Genomic DNA, 15,431 nt, shown 5'->3' with positions numbered 1-15,431 from the left:
TTGTATAAATTTTAATGTTTATAATTTGTATAAATGATAGTCATTAGTCTGCTGCACTTGACCATAGGCTTTAAATTAATATGTTAACTACAATGAAATGAAGAACTAAGTCATCTATCTGACAGTGAATCAAAAAGGTTAAGTGGCAACAATGGAACCAAATCTAGTAGAATACGCAACACCAATCTAAATTTTGTTGTAGATAATGGGAAATCCAAAATTATGATGATCTAAAAGGCCCAGATGATGCAGATACTGCATTTTTTCATATGGCATATAACACTGAATCTACAAAGTGAATTTCTTTTTTAATTCCATATTAATATGAATACTGTTTATCTCTTGTATGAGACAGTAATTTCATAACATGCATTTGATTTTAAAATAAATATTGGACTCACTTTTGCCTGTAGCAGGGATATTAACATCAATCAGCTTCACTGAACTGTTCTCAAAGATGAAGTTACAAAATGTCATGGTTTGTAGCACAAACTCGTTATCCAATTCTTCATCTCTTATCTCTGACAGCTTCTTGAGTACATTCTTTCGGGCAGGACGCTCAAAGGTAAAGCATTTTCGTCTGGGAAAACTATTCTTGATCCGGTTTCTTTGGTCATTGTAAGCTTTGGCATTTTCATCAGTGCCATCATCAGTCCGTAGCTCCAAGGAGTGTTCGAAATATTCATCTGGGCTTACCTCTCTATTGTCAATGATCAGATCAAGAGTAAAATCTCGTAGAGAAAGAATAAGGTCAGGAAATGTGCTGACATCTGAAGATCTTTTATCTGCAAGCTTTTTAGCAACTTCCACTACCAAGCTTTGATATAATAAGGAAAGAAATTTGGAACAATGAACTGAACTTTTTCAATCATTAGTGGTGTAAATTTTGATTGAAATCCATCAGTCAAATAAAATTCATATAAATTGAAAGAGTTCAATTTGTGCAACTAAGCAAGTAATGATTCTAATATGTGACACGTTGTGTATTTTCACTGAATTTACTTCAGACACATGCATTGTAGGAAACAGTTAACAAACCAAACTGTATATTATATGAAATTTAATTTCAAGACACTTTTAAAATACAGATGCTGAAAAGCACACACATCTGCGATTGCTATTCAATAAAATCTGCAACAGGCAAGACAAAATGTGGTAAAAGGATACTCCAGTTTTTCCACTAGATCCTGGTTCAAAACTGCAAGAACGTTGTACACCAATGTGCTACATAAAAGGAGTGCTAATGTCAGAATCCATACATCATGTTCCAGATTTCCCTTTCAATATATAGATATATATACATGAGTCTGGCATCAGTTTATCACCTGTATGCAATTTTTTCCATAATACTTACCCCAAGTAAATATTTCTTTACTTTTTTTTATAAATCATTATTATTATTATTATTATTATTATTATTATTATTACTATTATTATTATTATTATTATTATGTATTTTAGGCCATTGACCCCAAAGTATATACAATTTAATATGCAGTACATTATTTCATGGTAGACATATGAACAAGTTAATAAATTACTATTTACATACACTTTCAACTTTGTAATTTGTGACGATTCATAAATGCTGGTACTCCACAAAAAGTTTATCATGGAGTCTATTTTATAGCTGTCTGGTTTAGTACATACCTAGTTATCTGTCAGACAATGTATTCATAATACTTTCTCTAATTTCAGTGCTTTACAAAATGAACTAAACTTTGCTAAATTTGACAATAACGGATATATATATATATATATATATATATATATATATATATATATATATATATATATATATATATATATATATATAGAGTGTACTCTGTATTAATGACATATGAGATGTATAAATCTTTCGTTAAAATGAAATGAGGCTTACAACAAGTGGTTTATCATTGATACAGCATACATACTATACATATATTTTATTTATACCACATACAAGTTTTCATTATATATGTGAGATAAAACTGACGGCCATAATTAAACAGTGCACTTTAGGGGAGTGAACTCTTCACAACCCCTCACATGTATATACACTCAAACAAGAAGTTTTGTAGTGATTCATAATTTCCTGTACACTTCATTCGTATTAATTGCTATATGTTTCCTTTAGCAATAGTAAATGAAATGAAAACACAAGGTTGAAAATTAACATTCAAATTTATTTTTAATAATGTGCATGCAAACATTGAATTTGCAGCCTTCATTGTCATGAACAGTAACAGGGCAGCCATTTTGCATCTATAGCAACACTAAGATTCGAGCCAGAAACATCAAAATAATGAAGGAACAAGAGGTAATTAAACAATTTAACCCACCTACATTTCACTGATATCGTTTCTGTCCATATTTCACTATTCCTACTGACTGTCAGTGTCACTTTCAATAATTCTTTTACATTTCCAATGTGTAGGCCTGTCTGAGTACTCATATGTGCAGTCTGAAATTTCTTTGTTGTGGGGGATGGGGGTTGATAGCATCATTACTTGGGTGGCCGGTGTTGCTCAGGTAATTGGAGTAGGTCTGTTGTTGTTTGTCACTAAATTTGCATGATATTACTTGGGGAACTGTTTTTGTCCCTTAACTTCTGAATTAGGTACTTCCGGCTACTTGTGTTTGTTAATTTCTTTCTTTCTGTAATTTTTGCGTTTTAGTTCATGTTTTTCATGATGCATCCAAGTTTGTCCTGTTTCTTAAACCATTTTGGGTTTGTCGTTGAGATTGGCATAGTGTTGGGCACAAGATAGTAAAGATCTTCACATTGACAAAAGTCTGCTGGTCTTAGCTTAACATACCGTTTATAGATAGCAAGTGGATCTCTTTGTTGTTTTTGTTTTCTTACATCTTAGGATTAATATCCCTGATGTCCTTGACATTGTCTCCTGTTCTTGTTTTTTGTATGTCTTTCATTGAGTTCAAGATACTTGAGGCAATTCACATCTTTCTTTAGTGCAACATTCCCCCACTTCCATTTCAGATTGTAATGTTCAATCACTCCCCTCAAACCAAAATGCACAGAGCTGTTAAACCACAAAGTGTTAACAATGGCTTCAGGTGTTTCTATCCCCATTAGTTTTTTGCTATAGAAGGCATTTATTTCTTTGTCTGTGATCGATTCACTCTGATTGAATTTATTTCCCATTCCTTTAGATTTTAAATCTTTTTGCTTAGCCCAAAGAGCTTCCATTGTTAATGCAAAATTTGTGTTCCTCTCATGATTGTACTTGCATATTTCTTGATTTTTAGGTGGCGATCAATGGAGCTGATGATGTTTCTCAAGTTGTTTGGTTCAAACTCAGATCCATCTTTTCTCCTAACACTGAGTATAAAACCAGCCAGGTGCTGATCCAATTCAGATGGGTGTGTCTCATGTAAATTTCTGAATTCATTTTTTGACTGCAAGAATTCTGTCACTAGCCTAAGCTTACATCAAAAATTGTCTTTTTTTAAAGTGTTTGCATTCTGCTTACTTTCTATAAATTTCAGTATATCATCAGGCTCATCATGTACAAATCTGTCTTCCATAACAAGCTTACATTTGGACACAGAATGATCATTTTCATTACAAATTTTTCAGCCTGTCTCAGTCAAACTCTCCAATTAACTCATAGTTTAGTAGACTAAATGCTGCTTCATCATCTTGCTTCATAAAGCATCTATTCCATCTGCTTTTGCAGCTTTGATAGTGCAATTCTCACCCTTTCCTTTGATATTAAATTGTCCAAGAGTTAATGATGGATAATCAGATTTTCAAGTAATAATTATAATCATAATAAAAATAAAAACAATTATCTTAATAATAATAATATTCCTTTTTCAGTATATGCTACTACACTATCATGACATATTTCCTTTTCTAACACATATAATTCTACACTGATGTAATAGATTAAATATATATTGTAGTATCTGGTCTAAGATGAGATTTTTCACTTTGTATGTTTTCAATCCTTAATTGTCTTCAAACTGAAAGTAGGTCAGAACAATTTGATTCTCTGTATGATTGACACATATATCACCCCATCTTTTACTACTGTTACAAGCATATACTAATCTGACACAAAAACTATTTTTCAATTACTTCTTACCTTCTCCATTATTTACTTTGTTTGTAGACACCCCACCCCCACCCCAATTCAAGTATATACAAGAGTAAAATTAGTAGTTTCAAACAGAACCAAGAGATGACACACAAGTATGACATGTAACAAAGTTGTTACTGAGGTCAATATGCATGAAATGGGTAAACATGAGGAAATTTAGTTTGTTTCATAGAAGTTTTTGTTGCATGCTTTGTTTCAAAGGATATTTTTTAACACACTATTTTCTATATGAAGTGATGGTGCTATTTAGTAAAGGAAATAGAAGTCCTATATTTGGTAGCACATATGAAAATGTTTTATACTTGCATAAAGATGACTACATGTATACATTTAATAGAAGTGCAAGGAAAAATGTCCTTAGAGAAAAGACAAGTAACTGTTGCATTGTAAGTGTATAAATATTCCATAAGGAAGACAGTGATGAAATAAAGCTGAACAAAAGAACTTAACTTATGTACACAGCATATCTCAACACTAAATGAGTTAAGAATGCTAAATGCTTATAAGTCATGGTTCATCAACTAAATGTAACAGATGCAGATGTCACACTCTCTTTCCATAATGATAATACATACTTATTTAAGTAGCAATAATACCAAAGAAATAATTATGATTAATTATGATACTAACTGTGCAACATCTAGTGCTATTTATTTCATAAATTATAAAATCATTTATGTTGGACAAGTCCATCAGCAAGTATCTTAACACATGAATAAAGATTCAACATAAACAACTTTATCGATCCATCTTTTTAATCTCATAGGTCCACACACTTTAATTACAGCTTTCATAATTTACAATTTTTTCTTTAGGTAATTAATAATCTTAATTTGGAAATTAAACATCTCAAAAATAGAGGCTCTCAAATGGGTAAGGATTTAATATTGAATTTATGAACAAAGCTGAATAAAATTGACTTTTGCTAGCTGAAGGTGGTGAAAAGCTAGACATTATTCAACAAGATTCATAAATTTAATACTAAATCATTACCAATTTGAGATTCTTTTTGTCACATAGTTTTTATTTCAGTGGAATTTATTTAGACAGAAAGAAGAATGAATAATTTTGTTCATTCTGACATATGCTCCACCTTTCATTTCTTGTGCACAAAAAAATAGTCACAAACAAAGTTAAACTAATAAAAGTAGATTATACATTTTTACAAAATATAAATTAAAGAACAAGCATCCATCCAAATAACCAGAACATTTAATAAAGACAAAATCATTTTTCAACACAGAATGTTTAATGCATGTGATGTCACATTGTTTGATACGGTACACAGCACTGGTCAGAGTCCATGTCCACCTTAAAATGTCACTTTAACAACTACGGTAAACATTACATTGTTTAATAATGATATTTATGTGAAAAGAGGATTATTGTGAATGCAGAAATTCCCATATTCACTGTAATGTATTTGTGACAGGATATTTGCAATATCTGATTTGGAACCGTAGACTACAGAATATGTAAACATATTTCATTTTGAGTCAGAATTGCATCACATATTTACAGAGTAAATATGCTGTGGTTGGATAAAGTTCAGTCAGTTTGGAGAACAGTTTATGTCCACATTCTTTTGTGAACAGAGGTGAGTTTTTTTACTTCTGTAAGTTAACATTTGAACCATGCTTGTATATAGGAAGGATTCTATGTTACAGATCTACCGCCTCTTCCACCCCACCCCAGGCCTCAAGGTAGATTGGTACTTCGGATAATTGTGTTACCCTATTTAAAAAAGTCATTGTTACTATTATTATTATTTTTGTTATTATATATCTGCTATCAAATAAGTAATACCCTTAGTTTTACTTCTTGTTGTTCTTGTCATGGGGTTTTACGCCATGTTTTATATGATGATACAGCTGAACCCGGTTATGTCGCCGGCCTAGGGGTTTGCCAGAAAGCGTCGAGATAACCGATGATCGAGATAAACGAAAACCAATATGGCGGCAATATATTAACATGTGCTTGAAATTTCTTTATGTACATGATGTGCGTTAATAAATGAGAATGTACATGCACGTGTTTTTGGAGGTTTTTTTACACAACAGCGTTGGCGCGATTTGTTTGATGAAGCGATCGGCATGCTATAAAAATGTACATACATGTTTGCTAACAACAAAAAGGCATATGTGCACCAACTAACAGCAGAAATTTACCAGTATACAATACAAACCACCGTCGATTCTCGATACAAACCTTTATTATATTCTCCAACATTGCAAACACAAAGATCGCTCATAAAATCACAAAAAACGTGCGGGGTGTAGTTCGTTTTTACAAAAAGCTAACCAGTGTCAAAATTAAATTCGCGAGTCATTTCACTCTGACACAGCTCTGAAAAGTATCGTACACGCGGTTACTATCAAAAGACCGTGTTCTTGCAAAATAGGATCTCCATTCCCACGAAAGAAACTTACACGAGTCAACACCTGGCAATATTGGACCGTATATATTACTGTAGCATAAGTTAACACCCAATATAGGGATTCTTTCACTCCTGTATTTTGAGAAATAAATAATTATTTTTAATTATGCAAAACTTGTTTATTTGTTGTTTGCTATTTCTTCTTGCGGAGTTTAAGTCTCCGTAACCGTAACATGGGATTGATGGCAAAAGGAAAAGATCAATGAGTAAAATGCACAAATATTATTTACACCGCCTGGATTTATGTTTGGTGACATACTCCTTCTTCAAAATACCACAGCCAGTTGTAAATTAATTGACAAACTTTGCCTTGATACATACATCATAGAACATCTGTTTTAACTTTTTATCATATCTCAGCCAACAAACAGAAGGATTAGCCATTCCATTAATTTTATCTGTTCTATTCGCGTCTTCAGAAGTCGGCCAGTTGTAGGTATAGTACGGTAGCATGATTGACTGTCACAGCATACAGTACTCGGCCCAGATGTCAGCATAAGCAGATTATGATGTAACAATGCACTGCTAAGATGGGGTTGTCGATACAAACAAAGCGATTGGTCATGGGGATCAAGATAACCGACGTTAAGTGGCAAATTTGGCCTTCTTTTGTGCTCGAGATATTAGGGTTCGGCGACATAAAAGAATCGACATAACCGATGAGAAAATGCTAAGACAAAGAGAGAATTTGGCAGTTCCACTTCAAAAACGTCGACTTAATAGGGTTGGCGAGTTAACCGAGGTCGAGATAAGTGGGTTCGACTGTATTGTTATTCATGACATAACAAACCCCTGTGAGAGTAAATTTGCCATATTCAGATAGACAAGACCATTTTTCCCTAATTACCTTTCATGAGTTGATTACAAACATGGCTGCCAAAAGTTTCAGTGAAACCCAAAAATTCCAGAACGTTTTTTTTAATTTTTCCAATGATCACAAGCCAATCAGTACAGAGAATAATGCACAAAAATTTCATGGGCTTATCTGGACCAATCAGAATCACATAAAGTGATATGTAACACGGTGTGAAATTAAAAATACGAAACTGCACATACTTTAGGAAAACTATGCAGACTATGTGATAAAAGAAACATACTCAACTCACCACCTGGATATTATCCATCCAACAGGTTTCAATTGTAAGACTATATAAAAACTTGATTGATAATTATATTGCATTTGGTCACTTCTATTATTTTTTATTAGTGTGGGTCAGAAAAATATTCTCATTAGCTGGTTCGGTTGGGCTGAACCCATATTAAAGTGTTTTGCATACAGCATTTGTACTTTCCAACAGTAACCTAAACAATGTGGTTTTACTTTTGATGTTCTTTTTATCTGTTCATAAAATTGTGATAATTATGTGATAAAAGGTACAAAGATGCATCCCCAATAATATATACATGATATTTATGATTAAAAGTGAATTCACCACATTTCCCTAATTGCTCTGTGTGTGTGTGTGTGTGTGTGTGTGTGTGTGTGTGTGTGTGTGTGTGTAATGAAAATTGACTTACCTATAACACTGGAAGTTACAATTTTTTTATAATTTTATTCATTATCAGGACATATTTCAACATTTGTTCTGAAACGGAATGTCCATTAAAGGAATTACTGGATTCACTGTTTGGATACTGTCATACATACATGCAAAGTTCTAATGAAACAACTATTTATAATCTTCATTGATAAATTCATAATTTTTAATCAGTTATACCTATTTAAGGGAAAAAGAAAGAAAACAAGAAAAAATTAAAAGAAAAAAAAAAAATATATATATATATATATATATATATATATATATATATATATATATATATATATATATATATATATATGTGTGTGTGTGTGTGTGTGTGTGTGTGTTCTGTAATAAATAAAGACATGTATTTACTTACAATGCTTCAGTTACTGTATATAGCTTTACATTCAATATGAACTGAACACCTAAAATCAAATGATACAGTGCTGCACATGCTCAGCAGTTTGCACTCAGCCAAGAAAGCCAAAGGGAACACAATTGTTTCACACCCTGGTAGATGAGCTATTATATATCTGTAGGCAACTCTATTTAATTTATGGGGGTGTGATGGGTACAATATTCAGTTACTACATCATTTTGTATACATATGAGAAAGACATTCCAACTGTAACAATGGAAGTACTCTTGTACATAAAGAATAAAAACAGTCCAAAAACACCCAGACACCAAAAATGTAAATTAATAATAATTATGTTCATAAGATGCCTTGCATGAATTCTAATCACATGCATTTTTGTATTAGATTCAATGAACAGAAGTATATGTTACAGGTAATAAATTAAATAGAATATCAAACAAATTCTTTATAATTAATTATTACTACTTAGTTTCATTACTTTAAGCATATTTTACTGTCATAAAATATGTTTACTTGGTAAAGCATATGAAATGGTTCATAAGAAGTTCCTCTCCTTTATACAAAACAATCAAGTATTATACAATGGCTTGGTGAGTACATGATGACAGAGAGGAGAAATACTGTTGTAAATGAATTATTAGAAAATATATGAAAATAGAAAAGAAATGTGCAACAGCCAACAGTTGACAGTTGATGAGCAGATGATGGCAGCAACATAATAATAATAATAATAATAATGAGGACTTTGTATAGCGCCTAATCTTTAGAAGCTCTAAGCTCTTTACAACATTAGACAACACCTATAAGATAAAAAACATATATAATAATATGATTACAAAAACAAACACAATGAAATCAGAAAACATTTTTAAAAAACATGCTGAGAATATTTAAGGTAGGAAACATTATTAGGTCTTTAAGTTTGTTCTTGCAGTCGAAATAAGTGAGTTTTGAGGGCACTCTTGAATGTGATCACTGTGTCTTTGTGTCTAAGTTCAGTGGGCAATTCATTCCACATTGCTGGTCCCTGGTATGCAAAAGAACGCTGTCCATATGACTTTGTTTTCATAGCGGGAATAATGAGTATACGACTGTCAGAAGAGGAGTGTAAGTATCTCGCTGGTGTGTACACATGGGTGAGGTCGGATAGGTATGTTGGACTGGGGTCCATCAGTGAAACGTAGCACAGAGAACAAATTTTGTGTTTGATTCTGGATCAAATGGATAGCCAGTGTAGGGTACAGAGCAGCGGGGAGGTGTGCTCTGATCATGGTCCTCTAAGTATGATCCGAGCAGCTGTGTTTTGAACTTTTTGAAGTTTTTGGAGTAGATATTGAGATGAACCAGACAGAATTGAGTTACAATAATCCAGTCTTGAAAGTACTAATGAACACACAAGTATTTTAGTGGCATCAACTGAAAGATATTTGCGAATGGAGCTGATGCGTCTCAGCTCAAGATATGCAGCCTTGCATATGTTCATGACATGTTGGTGCAATGTGAGAGTACTGTCCAGAGTAACACCTAGGTTTCATACTAATTGTGTGAATTTAATGTTGGTGTTGCTGATATTTATTGTTTGAGGTAGAGGATGTGAATGAGAAAGTCTTTGTGTTGTGATCAGAATGGTCTCAGTTGTATCATCATTCATATGCAGCTTGTTATATGTCATCTATGATTTCACATCAGAAATGCACCTCTCTACACCTTGGATGGTAGCATCAACTTCAGTTGGTTGGCTAGATTTGTATATTTGGGTGTCATCAGCGTACAATTGGTGAGACACTTGATGATGATTTATGACACTTGCGAGCGGCTGAGTGTATAGAATGAAGAGAACAGGTCCAAGAACAGAACCCTATATGTCTCTAATGACCTGAATGAAGGGCTTTCGTGAGTGGGAATGGGCCCAACACACACTCAAGTTAACAAAGAGTTTATTTCAGTCCATTATTGACTGTACTAGGTGTCGACCCAAGCAGTATGTAACGCTCGTTGCGACTGGTCACAACGGTGACGTCACATTGGGACAGTTCATACAGAAATAAAGTATAATGAACACGCTTTAAAATAATATCAAATCTGTATTTTAAAATTGAGATTTACCTGAAAAAGTATCATTTTGAAGTTTTCAAAGTGTAAAATTTGAAGCAAGAACAAAACCGATGTACACAGTAAAGATATCAAAATGTAGGTTATTCTCTTAAGAGTTTAACGTTGTTTTTTCTGAGTTTATCATGGTATAAACTGTCAGTTGCCGAAGGGCATTATTGGCTGTGTGAGTCGGCAACTGACAGTCCACACCACGACAAACTCAGAAAAAACATTAAACTCTTATAATTAAAACTGAGAACGTCATGTTCTATTTATTTATTAGCTAACTAGTGAATCAATTAGTCTGCAAATTACCAACTTAGTTATTTTGTAGACTAGGCTATTGTTAGTAAGTAGAAAGTTAGTTATTCATTTCATTAGAACACTATGTCCCAGATTGTAGACTGTTGCATGTACCAGGGTAAATGAAGGAAAAATGAAAATAACAAAAGATGTATAATATTACCTTTTTGATATCACCAAGCCCTTCTGTATCCAGCAATAACATAACCTTGCCCTTTTCCTTTGGGTGCATTAAACACCATACCCACAGACCTTTGGTAACACTCTCTATGGTAGAACCCAGAGGAAAGCCTGCCATGTTAAAAAAACATCTTACTTTATCATAAATAATGATTTGTAAAAATAACATGTCCTGTCCAGTCCAATTCAAGCTAATTATTTGATTTTCATGTTTGCTTCAACTTTCTCTCTTTTTGACAAGAATGCTACAAAAAAAATTGTCATAAAATCCAAAATATTTAATAAATTAGCGATCTGAATAGAAAATAATATCGGGGCTATTCAACCTAAACTATCTGTAATATTTATTTTTAGTCCTATTACAATCCACTCAGTCTGAGTCTTGACATGAAATATATGATAATATGGTAATCTATAGGTCTCTTTAAAGGTGATCAAATAAATACATGCAGTGAACACAAGCATGTTTCAACTGACGGAAGCAAGCACAGCCTGACATCACATTCTCCCTGCTTCTCCTTTCATAAACTGAAAATCATGTTTTACATGAAAAAATAAAATTAAATCCCTAATACGATAAAATCATACCCCAATTGTATCCAGCCAATCTGTTAAGTAGATAGGATTTCCCAGTCCGGTAAGGGCCTGCAATGGCCACAACCACAAGTTCTTCCTCTATGCATTCTATTTCCTGCAAAACCTTTTGATCTATCTGCAGTGTATCTCCTCGGCCCGTTCCAATCCAACAGCAGGGTCTTTGAAAAACCATCAGGTGCTCATATTTACCAGCAGACTCCATCTCTGAGGTTGCAGATTCTGACCGATTATTCTTTTTAACCTGTCAATGGATCATCCTTAAGTTTTCTTCCTCCTGTGAAAATGCAACTAAAAAAGAAAGAAATTGTTAGTTGCTTCTTGCTTAAATTGTTTCAATCACGTAACACAAATAATTTACAAACAGTTTTGGTAGTTTCTCAATAGAAAGAAATAAAAGGTGAAAAAAGAAAATTAATGAAACCATGACAACTTTAGCAGCTAACTGGAAGCTCTCGCACTTCAACGGCCTTCAAGAAAAGAAGGGATTCCAAAGATAATTTGCAGTGAAAAGATGTGATGATTTGTAGCTCGAGGCCAAAAGCTTTAAATAAGTCCTCATAGGTTAAGGTGGTAAAGTCAACAATATTATATTTCATGCATCAGTTTGTGTCAAAGGGAAGAATTTTAAAGAGATAATATGTGTGTAGTTTCCAATATGCAAACTGCTCCAGTGGCCTAGTGGTTAGAGCATCCACCTCGGATGCGGGAGGTCGTGGGTTCCATCCCCAGCCAAGTCATACCAAAGACTTACACTTTGAATTTTGTAATCTTGCTGGTTGTATATGACACAATTTAATTAACTGTAACTTCTTCCCTGAGAGATAATAAACAAAGTATCAGCCATTAAATTGCTTTAAATATTTTCAAGACATTTTATACCAGTTTGCAAGAACAACAAAATATGAGAAAACATTGTACAAAGAATGTAATCCCATTTGTTTTTACTGCAATACAAATCAAAAGTTCAATAATGATTTATTTTAAATTGGAAATAAAGTCTTAGTTTGGTAATACTTGGTGCATTGCTGTATATCTTTCAGTCAAAAGTTCACAGCAACATCAACTTAATGGTCTTCATGTACAAAATACAATGAGTACACAATACAATGAGTTCAACATACAATGAGTACACAATACAATGAGTACACAATACAATGAGTCCAAAATACAATGAGTACACAATACAATGAGTACAAAATACAATGAGTACACAATACAATGAGTACAACTGATTTTACCCATTCTACAAGCATCTGGCCCAGTGCGTCATTACTTGACCTGTTTACAATAAAGAAAATATAAAGTTATTATTTAAATTAATATATCTGAAAAACAATTGGAAACTTTTCGTAAGTCAGTGCAGTAGAGCCGATTTTCAAACCTATCCAAGAGTAATGCATATAACTTTATTCATGCTTTTTTATTGATTTCTTAATACAGATCTTGCTTTACAATAGTCAAATGTATTTTACTGTTATGAATTTGTATCTTTTAAGTAAAATTTTGAACTAGAAAACCAATTTATTTTCATTATAACCTTTCAAATATCTGAAATTATTTAATTTAAGGCATATACAAATAAATCCATTAAATATTAATTTCTGAAGATAATTAATTACAACAATATGTATATTATATAACAACACTTCATTGTCGCAAGTTATTTCAATTCAGTATATATATTTTGTGTTCAAGAATGGTAAACTGGCAAATGACAAAAAGTGCATTAACTATAGCAGCATATGTATCAAATGAGTTATGTTAGTTAATGGTCAGATGATCCCATTATTAGTGTTTTCAATTAATTACAGATGCACTGATCAAACAAAGTATTAAACAAAGAGTGATAATATGAGGTTTAATTATAGTGGCATTAATCAAACAGGTTTTGCACACAAACCATCAGTTACTCTCACCATTATTGTTTGCAATTAAACTAATTTAAATAATAATATGCTTCATTTATCTTTGTTCTTGTACAGTGTACACTTTCAATAATAATGTACACACAATAAAATAATACTTTATAAATTCAGGTGATGATACTAAATTATGGTGATCGTTGTTTAAAACCAAAGGCATTAACATATTCAGACCAGTATATACAGACCCCCCAAAAATCTAAACATTAACCTACCCCCCCACACACACATACATGAATACATACATACATACATAAATACATGTATACATATATACACTATAAATATAAACCAGACAGAATGGAAAGTGTTATCCCTGGATTATATTGGAGAATGCTTGATAATAGTGGGCAGAATTGATACTTAATACAAATAATACTATCGTACAGGTTAGAAATTTTTTAATTCATACTCTATGGAAATTTGAACCCAGATCCATATGTAAATGGTATCCATCGCCTTGCCTGCACACAACAGTTCATATTCCACAACAACTAAGTACACATCACCAAACAATTATGCAACTGAGTGTTATATGCACTCGCATATAGCAGACACTCGCATTTCGACCTAGTAATTAATTCTCATCTACCTATACAGTCATTCTGGATTCCTATGAAAGAAATCAAGGTAAGGATTAATTAAAGAGAACTATAAATATACACCAGACAGAACGGAAAGTGCTTATCCCTGGATTCTATTGGAAAATGCTTGATAAAAGTAGGCAGAATTAATATTTTATACATATAATACATAAAACACTGACTCAGATGCATCATTTTTTGGTGATGTGTGCTTAGCTGAGATGGAATATGGACTGGTGTGAAGGCAAGGCGATGGATGCCAATTACCCACCTGGGTTTGAATATATAATGATACATAATAAAGATTTATTTTGCAAACATTTCCAATGAAATACGAAGGTCAAAGTCAAAAGATGTATTGTAAATACTAATGTTACTTTCCAACAGAAAGACACACACTGAAAATTTCTTTATCAAAAGAATGAGCGTATAATAAAAAAAAATAGCATTATAATAAATAAATCTCAGTGTACATTTTATATGACATTTAAATACATTTTAGCTTTGAAACAACAGTGTTTGAAACCGCTATGGTAATTACAATAAACTGTGTCAGAACTGGGGAATGCAGAAACCTTGCATAATTATACAAAATGAAAACTGGTAATAAAAAATTAAATTTAAAAAACAAACAAAAAAACCTCTCCAATTCTACTCTTATTCATAAAATTATTCGAGCCAGACAGAAAATAATTAATTACAGTCCTCATTTCAGCCTTGATCCAGTCGTAAAAGCTTCCCGTCTATCTAGTCTCTAAAGTTAATATATTGTTTCTATTTCTATATTTCAGGATTCTTTGGAAACACTTTCACTTCCAATGATACCGTTCGTGAAATACGTCACTGTATAGGACACACGGTACTAATTATACGGAAGAACTGTGAACCAGTCTAGAAATGTTTGAAGAAATAATAGAGTATTTACAGGTTTGGTGGTCCATAATTGGTTAATAATGAAAATTAAAATTTTAGGAAAAATATTTTTTGAGAGCTTATCCTATATGTAATGTAAAAAAAATATTGACAAATTTCTACTGATGCAATTTTAGCATTTTTTCAGGCTTGACTCAGGAGTACTCAATACTGAAAGTAGCACCTGATTTATTTGGTGCAGAATCAATAACACGTGTTTCATGCACATGTATGTAAACAAATTGCCGCGGGTCATATGGTGTTCTCCACACATAAGCTTGCACCAAGGTTAGATGTGCACGAAAAATTATAGGTGTCATTATCAGCACCCATAAATTTTAAGTTATTGAATTTTGAATGTGATAGTGTTTCCATATGTTTACCATTGGAG

The 15,431-nt window shown here is 32.6% G+C and overlaps 1 protein-coding gene across 2 annotated transcripts in view; it reads right to left on the bottom strand.

Moving 5' to 3' along the window:
* The window catches only part of LOC149801536 (guanylate-binding protein 1-like), a 34,475-nt gene extending 19,044 nt beyond the window's left edge, over positions 1 to 15,431 (bottom strand). The window contains exons 1-6 of one of the 2 annotated variants that reach the window (XM_089955729.1): positions 14,830 to 15,431; positions 12,861 to 12,900; positions 11,614 to 11,910; positions 11,009 to 11,136; positions 1,168 to 1,277; positions 402 to 817 (exon numbers count right to left, since the gene is read on the bottom strand). In XM_089955729.1, coding sequence (XP_089811855.1) covers positions 402 to 817; positions 1,168 to 1,277; positions 11,009 to 11,136; positions 11,614 to 11,824 — 865 coding nt within the window. In that variant the 5' untranslated portion in view covers positions 11,825 to 11,910; positions 12,861 to 12,900; positions 14,830 to 15,431. The remainder of the gene's footprint in view (positions 1 to 401; positions 818 to 1,167; positions 1,278 to 11,008; positions 11,137 to 11,613; positions 11,911 to 12,860; positions 12,901 to 14,829) is intronic. The other variant, XM_089955728.1, reaches the window with a different exon arrangement.

This window comes from Sinohyriopsis cumingii, chromosome 4, assembly GCF_028554795.1.
Source record: "Sinohyriopsis cumingii isolate HCF-2022 chromosome 4, ASM2855479v2, whole genome shotgun sequence".
Classification (NCBI taxonomy): Eukaryota; Metazoa; Mollusca; class Bivalvia; order Unionida; family Unionidae; genus Sinohyriopsis; species Sinohyriopsis cumingii.
Note: the sequence above shows the minus strand (reverse complement) of the source record. Positions and strands in the feature narration are given on the sequence as shown.